This window comes from Pongo abelii, chromosome 10 (genome assembly GCF_028885655.2).
Source record: "Pongo abelii isolate AG06213 chromosome 10, NHGRI_mPonAbe1-v2.0_pri, whole genome shotgun sequence".
Lineage (NCBI taxonomy): Eukaryota > Metazoa > Chordata > Mammalia > Primates > Hominidae > Pongo > Pongo abelii.
Window position 1 is genome coordinate 50,117,542 of NC_071995.2, and position 18,487 is coordinate 50,136,028.

At 52.8% G+C, this 18,487-nt stretch overlaps 1 protein-coding gene across 3 annotated transcripts; it reads right to left on the reverse strand.

Moving 5' to 3' along the window:
• Positions 1-6,409: 6,409 nt before the first annotated feature.
• On the reverse strand, positions 6,410-15,304 carry LOC100446746 (keratin, type II cuticular Hb5). Of its 3 annotated transcripts, XM_054527967.1 has the most exons (10): positions 14,991-15,304; positions 13,390-13,937; positions 11,367-11,575; positions 10,721-10,781; positions 10,482-10,577; positions 9,665-9,829; positions 9,273-9,398; positions 8,670-8,890; positions 7,888-7,919; positions 6,410-7,447 (listed from the first exon to the last, which is right to left on the reverse strand). In XM_054527967.1, the coding sequence occupies exons 2-10, from the start codon at positions 13,807-13,809 to the stop codon at positions 7,254-7,256; spliced, it is 1,524 nt and encodes a 507-aa protein (XP_054383942.1). In that variant the 5' UTR covers positions 13,810-13,937; positions 14,991-15,304; the 3' UTR covers positions 6,410-7,253. The 3 variants fall into 3 exon arrangements, with proteins under 3 accessions (XP_054383942.1, XP_003780390.3, XP_024112730.1); XM_003780342.3 differs by lacking the exon at positions 14,991-15,304 and having other exon boundaries at positions 13,390-13,970; XM_024256962.2 differs by lacking the exons at positions 10,721-10,781; positions 11,367-11,575; positions 13,390-13,937; positions 14,991-15,304 and adding an exon at positions 10,782-10,835.
• Between the last annotated feature and the right edge of the window lie 3,183 nt (positions 15,305-18,487).

The window sequence follows — 18,487 nt, forward strand, 5'->3', positions numbered from 1 at the left end:
CCATCCCTCCATTCCCCTCACCTCTCTAGCAAACATATTTCTAGATGACTCCTGTAGTGTGATCTATCAGTTTTTGCTCAAAGATTATATGAACACGTCTCAACATCAGCCTGGTCCAAGTAGAGTTTGGTGTGCAATTTGCTAACTACACTTCTGAAGAAGCAGATGGCAGTGGGTTCAGGTTTGCCTGTAGTTTAAAAAGACTCATGTTGCTGGTCCCTCAGAGAAGGAAGATAATTAATCATTGGTTCTAAAGGATTCTGGGTCGTAACATGTCTGAGATGGAAGAGAATTCTGACCCGTGTCTCTGTCCACATGTGTGAGCGGTTCCCAGGGTGGTGTGGTCTGGGGTGACCTGGACTCCACTGCCTTCCATGACTCAGGGGGTGTAGCCATCAGCAGTGGTGCACTGTGTTCCCCCTCTGCGGTGGGGGCCTGCTCCAGTGCCCGATCTGTGCAGTTTGCATAGAGGGAGTGGGACTCTGGACTAATGTGTTCTGATGGGGGCAGTGTGGGTTGGGGAGTGGAAATATTTTCTCTTGCATGCCCAAATGTCAGTTTAGTAATTTCCCCTTACAGAGAACCCAGAACTAACTCTCCTGTTTCCTTCTTATTGGAGTTAACGATTTACTTTTTCTGTGTAAACCCTGAATTTGACATTATTTTCACTTCTGTTGCTTCTCCCCTTCCCTGTGGTCCAGGAAAGAAATAGAAAGGCTTTTTTTGATATAAATTTCTCGGTTGTTGTCTTCCCCAATTAACTTCAGGCCAGCAGATGTTTATTAAGTCCTGACTGTGTGCCAGATCCTCTTGGAATGGAGCCAGCTAGAGGGTGTGGAGTATGTGGGAACATCTTTGTGCTTTGCCCTTGGATGACAGGGGCTCCAGATGCTGCCTCAGCATGCAGGGGCAGTGGGGGTGTGGAGCTGGGCTCCTTACTTGCTCTGAGAGATTGTATATTCCCAGAGTCCCCCAGCTATTCATATGACCAGATTGAAAGACTGACGGAGGCTAATCAGCTGGGTTTATACTGTTGGTTGCCTGGAAGTTCATTGTATTTGCATGATTCCTGTATGGTTCCTTCTTTCTTTTGGAGTGCTTCATTAAATATCAATGGCAAAAGGCTTTTTCTTAGTAACCAAGTTAATGCCTGCCTCCTTCATTGTCTTCCCAACTCACCCAAAGCCCTGACTGTCTTGGTGCATCTCACAATGTGGTCCACTGACCACCACCTGCATCAGAATCCCTGTGGGGTAGTTGCTAAATGTGCAGATCCTGGGCTCCATCCGGAACTCTCAATCAAAAGTTCTAGGGATAAGCCCAGGAATCTGTATTTGAAGAAGCTTCCAGGTGATTCCTAGAAGAACTAAAGCTTGAGAACCACAGGTTTATGTGGGTAGAGGGAAGAGGAGGGTCAGATAATTCTGGCCATGGAAGTGACTGTCCCTCTGATTCTCACTGGATCAGTCTAGCCCCTTTGCATTTCTCCTTTGTCTACGCTAAAAGGTCAGAGCCACGGTCTGGGCCACACACACACCAGGGCAGCGTGGGGGCAAAAGTACAAAAGGAGTGAGGAAGGGAGCCTGTATTTGTTAAACACCTGCTAGGTGTCTGGCACATTATATATGTATTTCATTAATTTCTCACAGCAACCAGAATATTATCCTCATTTTACATATAAATAAATTAAGGCTCAAAGAAGTAGCTTTACTAAGTTACCCAGCTAGTCCAGAATTCAAACTCAGGTCTAGGGAATGCCGCTGTTCGTAAACGTTTCCACGGCATTTCCCTAATTGCTCCTCAGGCTAAACATTCTGGCTTATCAGATGCTCCTGGAGAAGTTCTGCCTGATGCTCCTTCACCAGCTGTCTGACACTTTGGAGATGAGACGGAAGGTGACACATGGGACCTCCTAGAAGCATTTGTAGAAACATCTCCCTGTAGCTTCTGTTCTCCAAGAGTCTCGGACAGATCGTACCATGGGGCAGTTAATACAAGCCTCTTACATGGGAACCCAGGATCAAAGCTCAGACATGTGGTTGGAAGGCATTTGCCCTGATAACATGGTCAGAGGCAATTGATTGGTGAACTGTATGTCTGGCCTACTCTTGAACTGACAGTTCCCTAGAAGTCCTACCTAGGGCTGTCTCACCTGTATGTGATGAATGGAGACAGGGGTTTCTGAGGGTCATCTTTCTTTCACTTGTTGTATAGGAAGAACTATTTCTCCCACCTTATTTTATTTGGAACTTCTTTTTTTTTTTTTTTTTTTTTAAGCCTGACTGGGTAGGAAACATTTTGCCACAAGAATGCATATCTGATCTCATGACATAGAAAAGTCTTTAAAAGGCTTTTTTTTTTTCTTTCTTTTCTTTTCCATGGTGCTCACACACACTGCCAAACCTTCTGGTACCAGCTCCGGACCTGCCAAGGCAATAGCTTGGCACCCCGGCCTAGGGGCGGAGTCTGGGGGAGCAGGGCCTGGCCTTTTGACTACCCGCGGGTTCGCTCCCCACATCCCACTCACTGCAGACAGGCGACCCCCGAGGGTCTTTAAAAAACCTCTGTGCCAGGACGCACTAGGCACCTAGATTTCGGAGAGGAGGGCGCCGACCCCGGCCACGGTGCTGTGGGCATGTCACGGGGCAGCCCTGAGCAGCCAACAACCCCCAAATACACCTCCCACTACCCCAAAACGGCGGGCAGGTCGCGCCCAGCTCGCCCTCCCGTCCCTCCCGGCGCCCAGGCCCCAGGCCCCTCACCACTGGGGTTGGAGGCTAAGGGCGGACGCGGGGCGTCTCAGACAGGTTTGAGAGAGGCGCAGGCGGCGGGATCCCAGCGGAAGGCAGAAGACTCGGGAACCAGTCCAGGGCCAGAGGCGCCGAGGCGCGAACCCTGCGTGAGCCAAGGACCCAAGGCCCCTGCGGACCTGATCCCAGGGGCTCCAGCAGGGCCCCCGCCGTGCATCTGGTGATGCGCCCAGGGTACCCGGTGGCTGGACGTGACGGTGGGCAGGCAGGGCAGGGCACGGGGCGACCCGTGAGAAAAGCGAGGGTGGGGATAGGAGGGATGCGGCCCCTGACTCTCGTGGGTGGGGAGGTGGGGGACAACGGTGGCCTCAACGGGAGACAGGGCCAAAGTGGGGACCTGCAGGGAGGACCTGCAGGCCCCTTGTTACACTGTAAACTGTCTCCACCCGCGTGGCCTGCGGACCACCGAGGCTGAGGAAGTCCTGCTGGCCTGGATGGTGACTCGCCTTCCCATCCCGAGTCTCTCGCATCCAGAGGGCCAGCACTGCACGGGCGCCATAACAGAGAAGAACCTTTGAATGGTTCTCCTCGGCCACGCAGTTCTTCTGATGTCTTCAGACTCTGTTTCAGTGACCACAATGGCCAGGCAGTGACTTGACCTGGTGGGATGGAGGTCTGTCTTAGTAGGGTGGTGCTTCCCTTGTCTCTGTCTCCCGGACCAAAGGGTCTTGCAGGGGCCTGCCCATCACAGTCCGGATCCCACCAAGTTTGAGCAGCAGTAAAGCCAGGTTAAAAGGGTCACGAGAGTGACTCTGAGGAGGAAACAGGGTCTCAAGGGGCATTCGCTGCCCTGGGGCATGGGACTGTGGACTGGGGAAGGGTCTGTGTTTCCTTTTGATGGTGGTGGAGGGTGGCTATTTGTCTATGAGTGCCTTGGGTATTTTCTTCATTTTTAATGCATAAGCTTATCATGCTGTCCCCACCTCACTCCACTCCCTGGCTGCTCCCCTGCGAACATGGGGGAGCCCCTGGTTTTTGAACAAAGCGGAAATGAGCAAGGATTTCCAGGCATACACAGGTTGGGGGTTGGGGGTTGGGGGAGGAAGGAAGGTGGCCTGAGGCTGTGTGAACTAAGCTTCTCCCATTGCTTGTTCTGCCTGGCATGTTCCTACACCCAAGGAGTGTGGCGCTTAGTGCCCATGTCATTGTTGCTCTAATCTTCAATGAGCCAAGCACTTAGTACAGTCACCTCCTAATGCTCATGTTCCCAGAGAGAGACAGGGATGTGAATAACCCAGACAACGGGACATTAAGTCCCACGTGGTCATGTCCGTGTCTACACAGAACATACTTGGTAATTTTCTTGATAATATGGTTGATTTGTGTTCCTCACTATGCTTGGCTAATGTGAGTAGTAACACAAAATTCTATTTTCTGAGATCCCAAAGACTGAAGCAGGGAACAGTTAGAGACACGGGCTGGGGGAAGGAACTCTCTTGGGCATAGGTGTTTGTGAGGATGGGTTGAAGCAGAGTGGGTTGAGAATTGGTGGTGGTGTGTTAGTGGTTTCAGGAGAAAGGAAAAGATGACAAATCCCAAGCGTATCTGCTTCTTTGAAAGCATTATTATCCATACTTCTAATCCTCTGGAAGCTTTGTGTGTTTGTGGGGAAGGATATCGCTAACATTTACATAAGAATTGAATACAGACAGCAGGTCTGATTTTCTCTGATGCTGGTGTTAGCTTGGTTTGTGATGTTTCTAAGCAGGAGGGAGCCCAGGGCAGAGATCTGGGATCACTCCCATAGCCAACTTTATTGTTTGGGCCTCTTGAACGTCTGGCTTTTCCTCGATCTCTCAATTTCAGGTCACTTGACTTATTCAGAATTTTTTCTTTTTAATAAAATGTTAATCCGTAGTTACCCTTGGACTGTACCCTTTGCATTCCGAGGGAAATAGTTCTTTGATCAGGAGAGAGCTGCAGGAGCCCCAGCATCCTTTGAGCCAGAAGAGATTGCTGTGGGTTTTTGCTGTTGGCTGCAAGGAGGGCTGGTGCAGAGGCTTACCTCCCCATAAGCAAAAGGCACCTCTGGCCAGCTGAATCTGTTGAATGGTATTTGCAGACAAAGCACGGAAATGTATTAAAAAATTCATTTCTATCTCCCAGGTTCTGGCTGTTTGACTTTTCAATCCATGATGCCGTTATTTTTTGGGTATCAGATTTGGCATTTTTGTTTTGCTCAGCCCAGATCCATGGTAACATTAAGCTGTTTTCCCCAAGCATAGACTCACTGTAGCATCTCAGAACCACAGGGGGCAGCAGACCTGGTAAGGACTCTATCCACTCATCTCATAGACCCCCAGACTGACATGCAAAGTGTGAAAGCCACTTCCTGCCCAAGGACTCACCGAGACCTGGCAGTCTTGGCAGAATTGGGGCTCAAATTTCCATTTCCTGATGTTTCAGCCCCTGGGATTTAACGTTTCCTGTGGGTGAATGATGTCCCCTAAATTGAAAGTTGGCCTACTGTGATTGTCACCATGCCCTCAAGGCCCAAAGAACTGGGAAAAAGGAGGCAGCAGGCAAGAGACCTGGAGGAGGCCCGCCAGGTGTCAGCCAGCAAACCTCAAACAGGGCAGCAGCCTGAGCACTCAGAAGCAGCCAGCAGCCTCCAGTGGGGCTACAGCCCTTTGGGCCTGAAGTGAGGATGCACAGGGCCCTAGCTTCTCCTCTCAGGGAAAGAGGCTGCAGGATGGGGCAGCAGGGGGCTGGCAGACGCCTGCCTGATGATGGTGACAGCTAATGGAGAGATGGAGCTGAGGGCAAGAGGACTGGATGTCTCTACCTCCTGCTGCACCAGCTGCCTGCATTTATCCAGCACATCCCAGGACTGGCATATCTCGGAGCCCCATCCTGGGACTCAGTGGAAGGTCAGAGCCAGGAGGAGATACTTGTTGTCCTTATGGAATTTCCAGCTTGATCTAGACACACCCATTGACATCTCTGGCCCAGATCCACAGAGACAAAACCAGAGATTCTCAGGGTTCCAGATACTATGTGATGGGGCGGGGGGAGGGCTGGGGGGTGTGGGGGTGAGGGTGGTAGCTTTGGGGAGCAGAGGAGGGCCCTGAGCAAAGGCAAATGGGAAGAAGGATGTGGAATGGACTATGTGTCCACAAGGAGCATGTAGGAGAGAGTGGCTCTGGGCTGCCTCAGAGGGTAGACTTGTCTCCTTGGGGTGGAGTCTATGACTGGGAGGATGAGCACTGCATGGAGGGGTTGGATAGGGCTGAGGAGTAGCTGGGGAAGGAGGTGATGCAGGAAGCCTGCACTTGGCATAAGAAGCACACACATGTGCCAGGAAGTGACTTGAGCCAGGCAGGAGAGGGTGAGAGCAGTGAGTTTGGGATGGAGTTCTGGCTGCTGGGAGTACGTAGGGTGGGTCGGGGAGAAAGAGGTCATTAGTGGGGAGCTGGTCTGTAGTCCAGGCCTCAGGGGACTGAGGGCGACCGAGTGGAATCAGACTGTGGAAGTGGACAGGAAGCAGCAGAGTTTCTGGGGGGTGACTGGGGAAACACTGCATGGGGCTGGGCTGGGATTGGTCAGCTGGAGATGAGGCAAGAAGGGAGTGGAGAAGTTGTTCACAAGACCACACGCCCTTGCATCGCAGTGGCATTTATTGAAACACAGATTGAGACAACCCAGAAGGCAATGCACCCATAGACAGTCATAAGGAGACCCAGGAAGTGGCTTAACTCTCTGTCCCACCAGCTCTGCATTGGGCAGTTCCCACCTGCACCCAGCAAGGGGGCATCTGGAGCAGCCATGGAGTCTTCTTTGAAATGTACAAAGGTGCACTGAATAGCAAGACCTGTCCAAAGTGCCCTAACCAGGGACTGTAGGCAAAAGGATGCCCCACAATAATGGGCTTCTCAACTGCGAGGTCACCTGAGGAGCCTGGCTGGAACAGGTTAGCCCAGAAGTAGGAAGGCAGTCCGAGAGAGAAGCAAAACATGAACAGGAATGAACAGGCAAGTGCTTGCTGGGGGACCATTCTTCCCAGCCAGGAGGAGGGGGCTGCTGGGGAGGGACTTTCTCCCTGATTCTCGGGTTGTGGGTGGCCTGGCTGGATGGTTAAGATGGCACCTTCACCCAGGAGGTGGAGCTTCCGTGCTGACCACCATGCTGGGGGACTGGTCTTGTCCCTGAGAGCTTGGGAAATAATGCAAATTGGCTACAGGTATTTTGGAGCTAAGTAGGAGTTAGGTGAAGGGCTGGGAATGCCTCTGAAAACAGCTGCCAGGAGGACAACTAGGATGCATCTCCCTAGCATGAGAAGGCGCAGGGGAGCGGCCCGAGGGTCTTTCCCTCTGTAGGTCCTTCCCTCTGTAGGAACATCCGCAAGATTCTGGAAGCAAGCACACATTTTCCATTCACATGCCATTCAGTGCAGTGATGCAGGCAGGCAGGTGCTTGGCAGGAAGCCCTGGCTCCATGACTCTACTAGGCAAAGCGGACCGACCGGCTACTCCCGCAGCTGAAGCTGGAGGAGCGAGGCTGGCAGGGCACACAGGAGTCAGGGGCCACCACCGTGATGCTGCCCCCTATGGCTGAGGGGCCAGAAGTGATCTGGCGCCCTGGGGTAGAGCTGTAGGAGAGGCCCCCACAGGAGACTCCACCACGGGAGCTGCTGACACCTGTGGAGAGAGGAGATATGCAGGGGTGAGCAGCTCCCTGCAATCTCACCCACCCTACAACAGGCCCCAGGGCACTGCAGGAGCTGCCTCCCTCTCCAAGGAATTGGTGGTCAACAATGCAGGCCCTGTCCCTGACATGCACAGCCCATCTAGGGGACTGTGGCAGGAAGGAGGTGAGGACCCCTGGACCCCAGGGAGCAAAGCTGCCAGGCCACAGGTCCATGGCATATAACTCACTGTCAACACTTGTGAAGAGCGCTCAGCTCTGCTTTCTCTAACACCTGTCATGGCCCCCACCGAGGAGCCAGGGGAGGGCGAAACAGTTGGGGAAACACTCGAGGCTCCATGAGTTCATTGGCCTATGAACTCCATAGGCCAATGCGTTCAGCTTTTGTATCAAAAAAGCAATTTTTCCAGGAGAATTTCAGGCAGATACTCACAGACATTCACGGAGCCCACACCTTCACACAGCCTATGGAGAAGGAAAACTCTGTTAGTTCCAGACACTGAGTTGGATTCCTTGAGACTGATGGTTGCTTGGGGACAGAGAGGGTCATTCTGTGTACAGAGTCTACCCCTGAGAGGCAAGAAGGGCTCCCCCAAATCTGCATTAAATGCTTTCTTTCTTTGATGGTTTTAACCATGAAGACAAGGCTTTCTGATTTTCAGCAGCAGTGGGTAAGATTATGAACAGTGCCCCTAGTTTGAGTGATGGTGGCCAGCCTCGATGGTGCCAATCAAGCTCACAGGAAGGAGAGTTGAATCAGATACACCAGGGTGTGAAGGGGCTTTGTGGTTGATGAAGAGCTAAATACATATAGAAGTGCATCATCATCGTAACACACAGGCCTGTGTGGCAGCAGCTTCAGTAGGAAGCTATTCAGCAAGGACGGATTTGGGAGGCATGAGACTTGGGTGCAGGTCCCAGCTCTTCTGCTTATTAACTGCGTAGCCATGATAAAGGCACTGAATTCTGAGCTTGCTTCTTTATCTTTAGATGGGAAAAACCATACCTATCTTATTGGATTGTGAGGATTATAAAATAAACACTTAGCACAGGTCTAGCACAGAAGCATTCAGTTATTATTATTATTATTATTATTATTGAAGCTATTGTATTAGCCATGGCCAGAGTTGTAGCTCACACTCAGCTCAAGGAAATTCACTCCTGGAGGACCACAGCCTCCACCTCTGAAACCCCACAAAGTCCTCTTAGCCCCACCTGTGTTCCTCGCCCTCCAGCAGGCGCCTGTAGGTGGCGATCTCGATGTCCAGGCCCAGCTTGGAGTTCATCACCTCCTGGTACTCCTTGAGCAGGCAGGCCATGTCCTGCTTGGCCTTCTGCAGGGCGCCCTCCAGCTCAGCCAGCTTGCAGCGGGCATCGCTGAGGGCCGCCTCACCCTGCTGCTCTGCCTCGGCCACAGCAGCCTCCAGCTTGGCACGCTATCAGGTGGAGATACGAGGGCCAGAATGAGAGAGAGAAGCCACAGCTTGGCTCACCCAAGCTGATGGAGCCAGGGCAGGGAGAGGAGGGTCCTGGAGAGAAGGTTGGCCCATGGCCAGGTAGTTAATGGGGCTGTGAACACGAGGGAGGAGATGAGTGGGCTTTTCATCATCTCTCCTTGATGGCGGTCACAAGGTGGCCAAGGAAGGGGCTGGATCCTCCTTTGGAAGTCAGTGACATGGTCTGATTGCTGTGAAATATGATACAGCCCCTGCCTTCCCTCTGGGTCCCTGCTTCCTCATGGGCACACTGTGAGGCCTGATTAGGGCCAGGTGCTGCAGCCTGCCCGTGCTGGGTATTTGAATCCTCCACAGACCCCACCTGGCACTTGGCATTCTCAATCTCGGCCGTCAGCCTCTGGATCATGCGGTTCAGTTCGTTGATCTCCTCCTTGGTGCGGCGCAGGGTCTCCCCGTGCCTGATCACTGTGGCCTTCATCTCCTCACACTAGGGGAAGCAGAGATGCTCATGAGGCTCAGGGTGGGGCCTCCCATCCATTCAGGGCACCACAGATGACTGTACGGGTTGTACAGTGCTCAGCCTGTGCAACCACACATGGCAGTCCTGCCCTGCCACTTCAACCTGAGAACTATTGGCTTTTCTCGTACCGTCCTCATGGATCAGAATCCCCAGGCAAGAGAAGCCTTTTCTAATAGATGCCTCACATCCCTCCCACTGCCATGCTTAGCAGGCAAGTGTCCTGTGCCACTCACCTTGCTACGGTACCAGGACTCAGCCTCGGCCCGGCTGCGGCTGGCAACATCGTCATACTGAGCCTTGATCTCAGCGACAATGCAGTCCATGTTCAGGTCTCGGCTGTTGTCCATCTTGACTATGACCGAGGTGTCTGAGATGTGGGCTTGGAGAACGCGGATCTCCTGTGGGGCCAACAGCCAGTGCATTTGCTTCTAGTGCCTGATCTGGGCCAAGTGATCCACCAAAGGGGGCAATGTCCACTTCCCAGACTGGGCACTGGTCTTGAAGGTTACATGACTCCTGCTCCTACCACCTTCACTCATGCACAGGTTTCTTACAAACAACAAAGCTGAAAGGGGCTATAGAGGCCATCTGGGAACAGTGTCTGCCTTAAAAGCGGGAAAACTGAGGCCCAGAGGGTGAAAAAGATCTGATCCAAAGTCACCCAGCAGGGGAGCTGGGGTTTGGATGCCAGGATGAGTGATTAGTCCGTTAATGAGGACCATGCCCTATGTGTGAAGCCATCCTGACCCCCACCACACATGCACATACTCGTGCCCATCTCTAGACTGGCACTCACACAGGCAGCACACCAACACGCAGAGGTCACAGACACAGAGCAGCCCAAGAACATGTACACCCCATGCTCCTCACACACATGAACGTGGACGTGGCCTTTGTATTGTGGGCCCCTGGCATGTATGTGCAAGCTCTTTTCACACTTATATTGCACACTGGCAAACATAGGCACACACATGCACCCTTGCCTCACTGCTCCCCTGTCTCCAAAACACCCCTCCACCTGCCCTGGCTGGGTGGCAGGTGCCCCCTTACCTCTTCATAGAGGCGCCTCAGGAAGCTAGACTCCTCCACCAGGGCCTCCACATTGGCCTCCAGGTCTGATTTCCGCAGGTAGGCGCAGTCCACGTCCTGGCAGTGGGACAAAGCGGAGGGGACAAGCATGTGAGAGGAGACCAAAGAAAGGTGCCTTTGGTCAGCATGATGACCCTGCCCCTCGCTGGAGTTTGCACTGATGGGCCCCCCTCCTCCTTGGCCCATGACCAGCTCCTCACCTTCTTTAGAACGACAAACTCGTTCTCTGCCGTGGCTCTCAGGGCCACCTCCTCTTCATACCTGGGTGTGGGAGAGAGAAGGGCTGGAGCTGAGAAACTGGACCTTGAATACCATCCCAACTCCTGGGCAAGTTCTTCTGGGGATTGAAAAGGGATTAATCCCCTCCAGATGTTGTCTTGGCCCCTCCAGGATCTATTTTGTGTATGATTCATGGGCTAGCCCTTGTCCTAGCCTGGCTTCATTCCACCGCAGTCCTTCTGCCTCTAAGATGGGGTTAGGAATGCACATTCCTTCCCCCAAGTCTAAAATCATCTGTGCATCCTAGGTCCCAAGAGAGCTGGTTCCGTTGGCAGGGAGATCACAGAGCCCATGTCATAAAGGTAAGCTGTGAAGGACAGGGACATAGAGAGTGCTAGAATTCCACTGGATTTCCTCTCTTCATTCCCCCAGAAGTAGCTCTAAAGCTCACAGGGATGGAGTCTTAGAGGCGAATCCCAGGAATCTGAAGAAATCTAGATATCTGCTCTGGGTTCCAGGCAGCCTGCTAGAGGAATCTGAAAGAAGCTGTGGCAAGAGGGCTATGGGCAGAGCCTCCCAGCGTTCTCTCTGAGTTTCCCCTGAGTTCCCCCAGCTTGCTGCACTCACTTCTTCTTGTAGCCCTCCAGCACCTCCTGCACATGGTTGAGCTCTGAGGCCAGCCTCCCGCTGTCGGCCTCCACGCACTCAGCCTCCCGCCGCAAAGTCTCAATGTAGCCACTGAACAGTGGCTCCAGGTTGCTCTCGCAGCAGCGCTGGTTCTGGTAGAACTGCCACTTGGTCTCCAGCAGCTTGTTCTGCTGCTCCAGGAAGCGCACCTGCCATTCAGGTGGAGAGAAGAGGGTCAGAGGGAGCCTGGGGGGAGGCACCTGGTCCCCCACAGTCTCTCTGCCCCCGGGTGCTGGCTGAATGGGCTGAACCATAAAGCTGAGTGTCTGCAGCTCAAGGGGCCCATTCCCAGGCCCCCAGGGAGGCAGCTGTGGGTGTGAGGGAAAGCAGTCTGACTCAAAGCCAAAGGTCTGTTTCGAGCCCCAGTTTTGATACTTTAAAGAGCAAGTTGTTTAACCTCCTGGGGCTCAGTTTTCTCCTTTCCAAAATGGAGCGAATAGTGTCTGTCCTTAGCACTGTTGTGAAGATTGAACAAGTTAATGCATATCAAGTGCTTAGAACAGTCCCTGACACGTAGTAAATGCTCAGTCTATTTAACTATTATTATAATTACCAGTTGCCCTTCACTTGCTCATTTATGCAACACTTATTAAATATTTACTACTTAGTGCCAAGGCCTGTGCTAAGATATACACATCCATGTCTAATGTCTGTGTCTATGTCTATATCATCTAACTATACATTCCATTCAATTATCACAGCCCTATGGGATGTAGATATTACTTACTCCATGTTGCACATGGAGAGATTGAGACCCCCCAAGGTGTGAAATGCCCAGCTCATGGTAAGCGATAGTCTTGAGATAGGCATGCTCTGCCTCCCCCTACAGCATGTCTGAGCTGCTCGTATACACCCCCTCAGCTCCAAGTTGCTGTCTGATAAGTGGAGACGCTGATACCCAGTCTAACCTGTCACTGTGAGGATGGACTCAGATCACTAAAGAAAGAGTGAAAGTGGGAAGTTCACTGCCTCTGCCCCCAAACCCTGATCCTAGGCCCCCAAAGCTGCTCCTTCTGCTCTGCTAGAGGCCTGTGGACACAGGAGGACCCTGTGAAGGAGGATCCCAGCCTCCCCCACAAAACTTTCTTGGGAGGCAGCCTCACAGCTATGCAGTGTTCTCCACACTCTGGCTGCATTAGGGGGCCTCGTCCTACCAGCCTGGCCACCTCCCCGTCTGCATTTCAGCCCTCTCTCATGAAGGGGCTGCCAGGCCTGGGTTGGCTGTCACACCTCCTCACCTACCACTGTCCTTGGAAAATAATGATAATAGCAGCTAACATATATTGAGTGCTATTTGCCATCATGTTTCACGCATGGACTCATTAATCCTCACAGGTGGATGAGGCAGTCCTGTTATACAGCAGAGTAACCTGCCTGGGGTCTCACACTGCTGAGTGATGCAGCAAGGACTTGGGAGAGGCAGCATGGCTGTGGGTATTACCCCAGCCCCTTCACTGGCTGCCTGGCTAGGAGCCACAAGGTCTTTTGTTCTCCCTGTTATCTCCCACTCTTCCAGCACCTGCTGCCCAGTCTGGTTTTTCAGACACAGTTCTGATAGTCCTATGTCATCTTGGCTCAAGAAACACACACACACTCACACACGTACACACTCACATGCATACACACACACATATGCTCACACACGTACACACACTCACACATATACACACACTCACCACACACTAACATACACGCACACACACCGCTACACACACACACGCACATGCACACACACACATACACACACTTTGGATCACAGGCTCAATTTCTAGACCACACCTGGACCTCATTAACTGCTGTGGGAGTTAAGTGATGGAAACTGACCCTTCCACCTGTATGGGTCTGCATGTCATTCCCTCTGCTGCCTCAAACCGGCAGCCATCCTGTCTCCTCAGCAGACTGGGACCTCCCCAAGGGAGGGCAGGGCTGGAGGCTTCTCTGGGCCGTCTCAGGCCTCACCCACCTTGTCGATGAAGGCCGCGAACCTGCTGTTGAGGGACTTGATCTGCTCCTTCTCCTCCTGCTTCACGCACTGTGCGTTGGGGTCGATCTCCAGGTTGAGGGGCGTGAGGAGGCTCTCGTTGACCGACACGGTGGTGATGCATGGGGGGCTGGGTCCGCACACGCCCCCGGAGCGGTAGCCGAAGCTGCGTCCGCAGGAGCCGGCTCGGAAGCCACCTACAGCTATCCGGGGCCCGCAGGAGCCCAGGTTGCAGAGGCTGCGGCTGCTGAAGCCCGTCAGCCCTCGGTAGCAGGACACCCCTCGGTAGGGGGCGGCGCTGATGCAGCAGCGATTGCCAGTTTTGGGGGCCACAGCTGAGCAAGAGCTGAAGTTCCTGGTGACCCCGCATCCTGAGCTGATCCTGTAGGAGCGGCACGACATCGTGTGAGGCTGAGCAGAGTCTGAGAGGCAGCGGAAGGTGGTGCGGGCGGCAGAGTGCGAGGCTCAGGATCCTTCTGGTTTCTCTGATCCTCCCTGGTCCTTTTATTGGTGGGGAGAGCTGGGGTTGGCTGCATAAAAGGAGTGAAAAGCCATTTTATGTTGTTTATGGGCTTGGGGAGTTTGCCAGCAACTCCCCACGGACTCATCTTAAAGGTGAGCTCAGCAGCGACTCTGGGGCTCCGTGAAGTCTTGAAGATGTTATTAAGGAGACTGCGTTTGCGCTTTTCATCTTCAAAGCTCGTTTACATACATTAAGTAATTAATTTTCTCACAGTCTTTCTGTGAGATGCCCTCAACCCACACTTGGAGACGGATTTGAACTCAACAAGAACCTGGGGGTGGCTGGGTTTGGGATACAGGCAGGAGACATTGTCTCAAGGGAGAGGTTGGAGGGTCCTGGGTTAGGTGAGGCTTGGGGGATCATTGCATCCATCTATCTGGTTCCACAGAGGACACATCCTCAAGTAAATCATTGCATTTCAGGGGCCAATAGGTCAGGTGAATCCCACCCCATCTAGGCAGCATTGCTTGGAAGGTGGTTCAGGACCAGAGCGGTCATTTTGACCATGCCGGTGCCAGGATAGAGGGCTGGGGCAGATGATCTCTCGGAACCTTCTGGATTCCAGCCCAGAAGGCGCTGGTCCAGAGCTTTCATTTCTCACCCAGCAAAAGTGCAAACCACACAACATTCAGTGGCCACAATAATGGCCACTTGCGGATTATGGGGAGACTCCCTCTAGCCACTTTCTTCCATTTGGTCAAAAGAATTGGAGAATTCAACCTTGGGGTAACCTTGGGGCTATAAATTTGCTGTGGGCACCTTTCCTTTGCTCTTTAAGAAGAAACAGGTCATGTGAGTCTCCCTTTCCAGACCACCAGCTACAAGAGGTATTCCTTCTGTTGGCCAGCCCTTAAATTGTCATCCCTAGAGGAGTGTTTAGAGACTGCATTGCACAAAGCTGGAAGTGGGATAGTGGTTTATTCTTGTCTAAGGCTGCTATGACTTCTGGCTCCTGGGGGTTCTGGGAGCCCCATCCTTCTAGTTTGTGCTTTCCTGTCTGTCGTTGGGCCACTTATTAGGATAATGAGTGCTATTCTTTTAATGCTTATGGAGTACAAACCTTGGGGATGTGGGTCTTCCCCCAGGGAGGTTAGCCGGACACCCAAGTGTTAGGAACTTAAGGAAGAAGAGCCGATGAGCTTCCTCAGAGGGTGACTCCTCCTCTAGGAATCCTTCCATAACCAAACACTGCCATCATGCTGCTGTTGCCATAAGTCCTTCATGAAATGCCCCGCACTCTGTCCTGCATCTGCTCTAATCTCCACAGCCAGCTGACCTCACCCAGGACCTTCACCCAGGATCAGGCTGATCGATTCCCACCTCACCTCCACATTCTACATTGTTCTTCAGGGCAGGATAGAGAGACCTTGGCAGCTGGTGGGGGAAGAGCAGGTGGTCTCACCAGCTGACCCTAGAACATATGCAGATCATAATCATCCATGGAAAAGCAACTGGGTTTGGCAACCCGGGCAATGGAATCAAAGCTGGAAGACCTGGTTCAAGGGCCAGTTTGGATCCTTCCTAGCTGTATGGTTTTGGGGGAAGTTCTTAACCTCTCTGAGCCTCTGTTTCCTTAACTGTAATGTGGATTCATCCTTACTTTCCCGGGCTGTTGGGAGGGTGAAGAGGATGATAGGTGAAGGAAAGCTCTGTGTAAAGGAAAGGGCCTATTGCTTCCCACGAGAAACATTCCCACCTGCTTCGCCCAGCAGAGAGAGCCTGCTCCTTGCCCTCCCACGGCCTTCACCTCCTCTGCACATTTATGACTCCTTCACCCTTTCGAGGCTGCTTTTAATGTTTTCTTTAGTTTGATTTCACTTGTATAGCAATTTTGGGTGGAGTCTGGGGACAGAGAGAGGAGGCTGTATGGGGGAACTCAGTGTGGGGCCTATTGCTGGGGTACAGGGATGTTTGGACAGTGAGTTCACTGACTGACTGCCATGTAGACCTGGAGCTGGTGTGGTTTGGGCCAAGAGGGATTCCTGGAGGAGGGTGGGGTCAGAGTGTGGCAGGTAGAGGGGCCTGAAAGCCCAGAAACACCTGCCTCTCTCCACAACTCCCGTAAGCCTCTGCCCTCTTCCAGGTTCTTAAAGATGATGGGACCAGAGACATTTCTGTTCCTTCTTGGGGGCAGGAGGTTTTGTCCTGGAGGGAGCCTCCTGTTTCAGCTGCTTTCCCTTGCACCCAACACATACCCCATCCAACCCTCCACCCTAAATGGGAAGGGAAGGTGGGTCCAGGGGATTCAGGAGTCTGGGGGTAGTCCACTGTTTCCAGAACTAAGATACCTCTACAGGACCAGCAGGTCTGTCCAGCCCAAGGGAGTGAGCCCCTTCGAGGGTGTGTGGGGGTAAGACAGGCCCACTCTGCCCACAGGAATGTGCTCGTGCGTGCTGGGTGAAGCTTGCATCACTGCTGATGGCAGTGCTGAGCACAGGGCTGGGGCTGGGGGTTGCCCAGGATGCTGTCCAGGTGGAGCTTCGGATTGGAGGAGCTGGGCTGAGGGCAAAGCCTTGAGGGGAGCAGATTCCTTATGGGGCTGGTCCCAGGTGGTCCAGGGCCAGGGAGCAAGTCAGGCCAGGTGGATCTGGCACAGCTGCCCTGGAAGGACCTGAGCCTTTGCTTATGGTTCTACCCAGGGAGGACACAGAGAACACATAGCCTCCTGCCTGCCTCTAGCCATCACCCAACCACTCTGCTCAGTGGAACCCAAGTCGTTGCCCTGAGAGTCAGGATCTTTTTGGGGCTGGGAGCCCCATCTCCTTTCAGTGTCTCATCCTCATTCACTGTGCCCTCATTCACCTGTGCCCTATTGCATCCCTCTCCCTTCCACCAACCTTCTCCCTGTTACACCTTGGCCTGGAATGTCTCAGAATAGCTGCCTCTTCCAGGAAGGCTTTGTGAGCTCATCAGGGGGAGGCTGTGATTTCTCCCCGCTGCTGTCTCATAAATGCCCTCTCTGAGGCTCCCCAGGTAACTCCATTTATCCCCTTCTACACCCTCTTGTCCTAAGGACTGTCACTCATCACCTCCTTTGGCTCTGTCCCCTCTTGTTCCCTGCACCTTTTGAAGGCCCCATCTAGTTACGGGAATCTGAAGAGTCCACAACCCTCCCATAATTTAAAGTGCTCCCAAGAGGCTTCTTCTTCCAGAAAGTCTTCAAGAACTACTTGAGGAGAGAAGTTCTTTACTCTACCCTGGAGCTCCAGGCAACCTCTGAGACCTCCTGTGAATCTACTCCACTCCAGAGTACATATTCTGGGGTTTTCTCAGAGGCCTCACTGCTCCCACCTCAGCCCCACCCTCAGGCGGTGCTTTTTACCTGAGCTGGGATGCTCCCTGGGGCAGCTGGCTCTCCCCGACCCCAGAGGCCCACTACCTCCCTTCCCTTCTGCTTTTTCTACTGTGCTAAAATCCCCTCCTTCTAGGAAGACTTCCTGGATTTGTCCAAAGACAGGAAGGTGCTGACACCTTCCCCATCCTGCACTGTCTGTCCTTAGGGCTGCCTGTCTGTCCTCCCAGTTTTGTGTTTATGTCCGCCTGGGCTCTTGTGGGTTGTCTTCCCATCCCTCCTAGTGGGCTGGTCCTCCTCAGTCAATCCTGATGGGCTCCCCATGGACAAGGCCTGCACAGCTGATTCAAGTTGGGTACCTCCCTTTGCCTCTGCTGGCCACACTTTTATTATGCATCTAAGGCTACGCCACTGCAGCTGCTGAGATGCAGCTCTTGGAGGGTCTTCTTAGCCCTCTTTCCCTCTCTTTGGCTTTCACAAGACTTGGGCATGATTCAGGGACCCTAAGTGAGAGAAAGGAGGGTCGGAGCAACTCTACACTCTCCAGTGTGTCATGGCAGGGTTCCGTGCCCAGCTGACGCAGCTGCTCCCTGGCCTGCTCCACGGGAACTCCAAGAAACTCCATTCTCCTCCTGAACTCTGTCCACGTGCCTTCCTATTGGCAGCATTCCCTGGTGCTTTGCTGTTTTCCATGGTTACTCGGGATCAGAGCAGTGGCTCAGTCATTACAGAGCCTCTGATTTCGGGAATGTACTGCATGAATGGTTTTGAAATTTTTTATTTCTTTCCTTTCTTTTTGGCAGTTGAGCCATCTCCCCAAATCCTAGGAGGAAAACAGCCATATAAAGCCATGTATTTACTTATGTAGTTATAGAATAGATAAGATTGACGTGCTGGTCTCCCTGTTTGCCCCTGGCCCTCCAACTCCATTCTCAACACAAGAGAGTAAGCCCCGTAAAACATAAGTTGGATTATGTCACTCCTCTTCTCAAACACCCAACTCCCCATTTCGCTTGGAGTCCTAACAATGGCCAACAAGGCCCTGCACTGCCTGTCTGTGTTGTGGCCTTTGTCACCGGTCTCCCTGTGTTCAGCAACCACAGTGACTTCCCACTGCTCCTGGAGCACCAGGACAGGGTGCACTCCTGACTCAGGGCCTGTGCCCTGCTGTCTCTTCCATGCAAATGCTCCCCTCTCATCCATGTGGCTTGCCCATTGCCTCCTGCAGGGCTTTGCCCCAATACCATCTCTCTGACCCTTTAAAA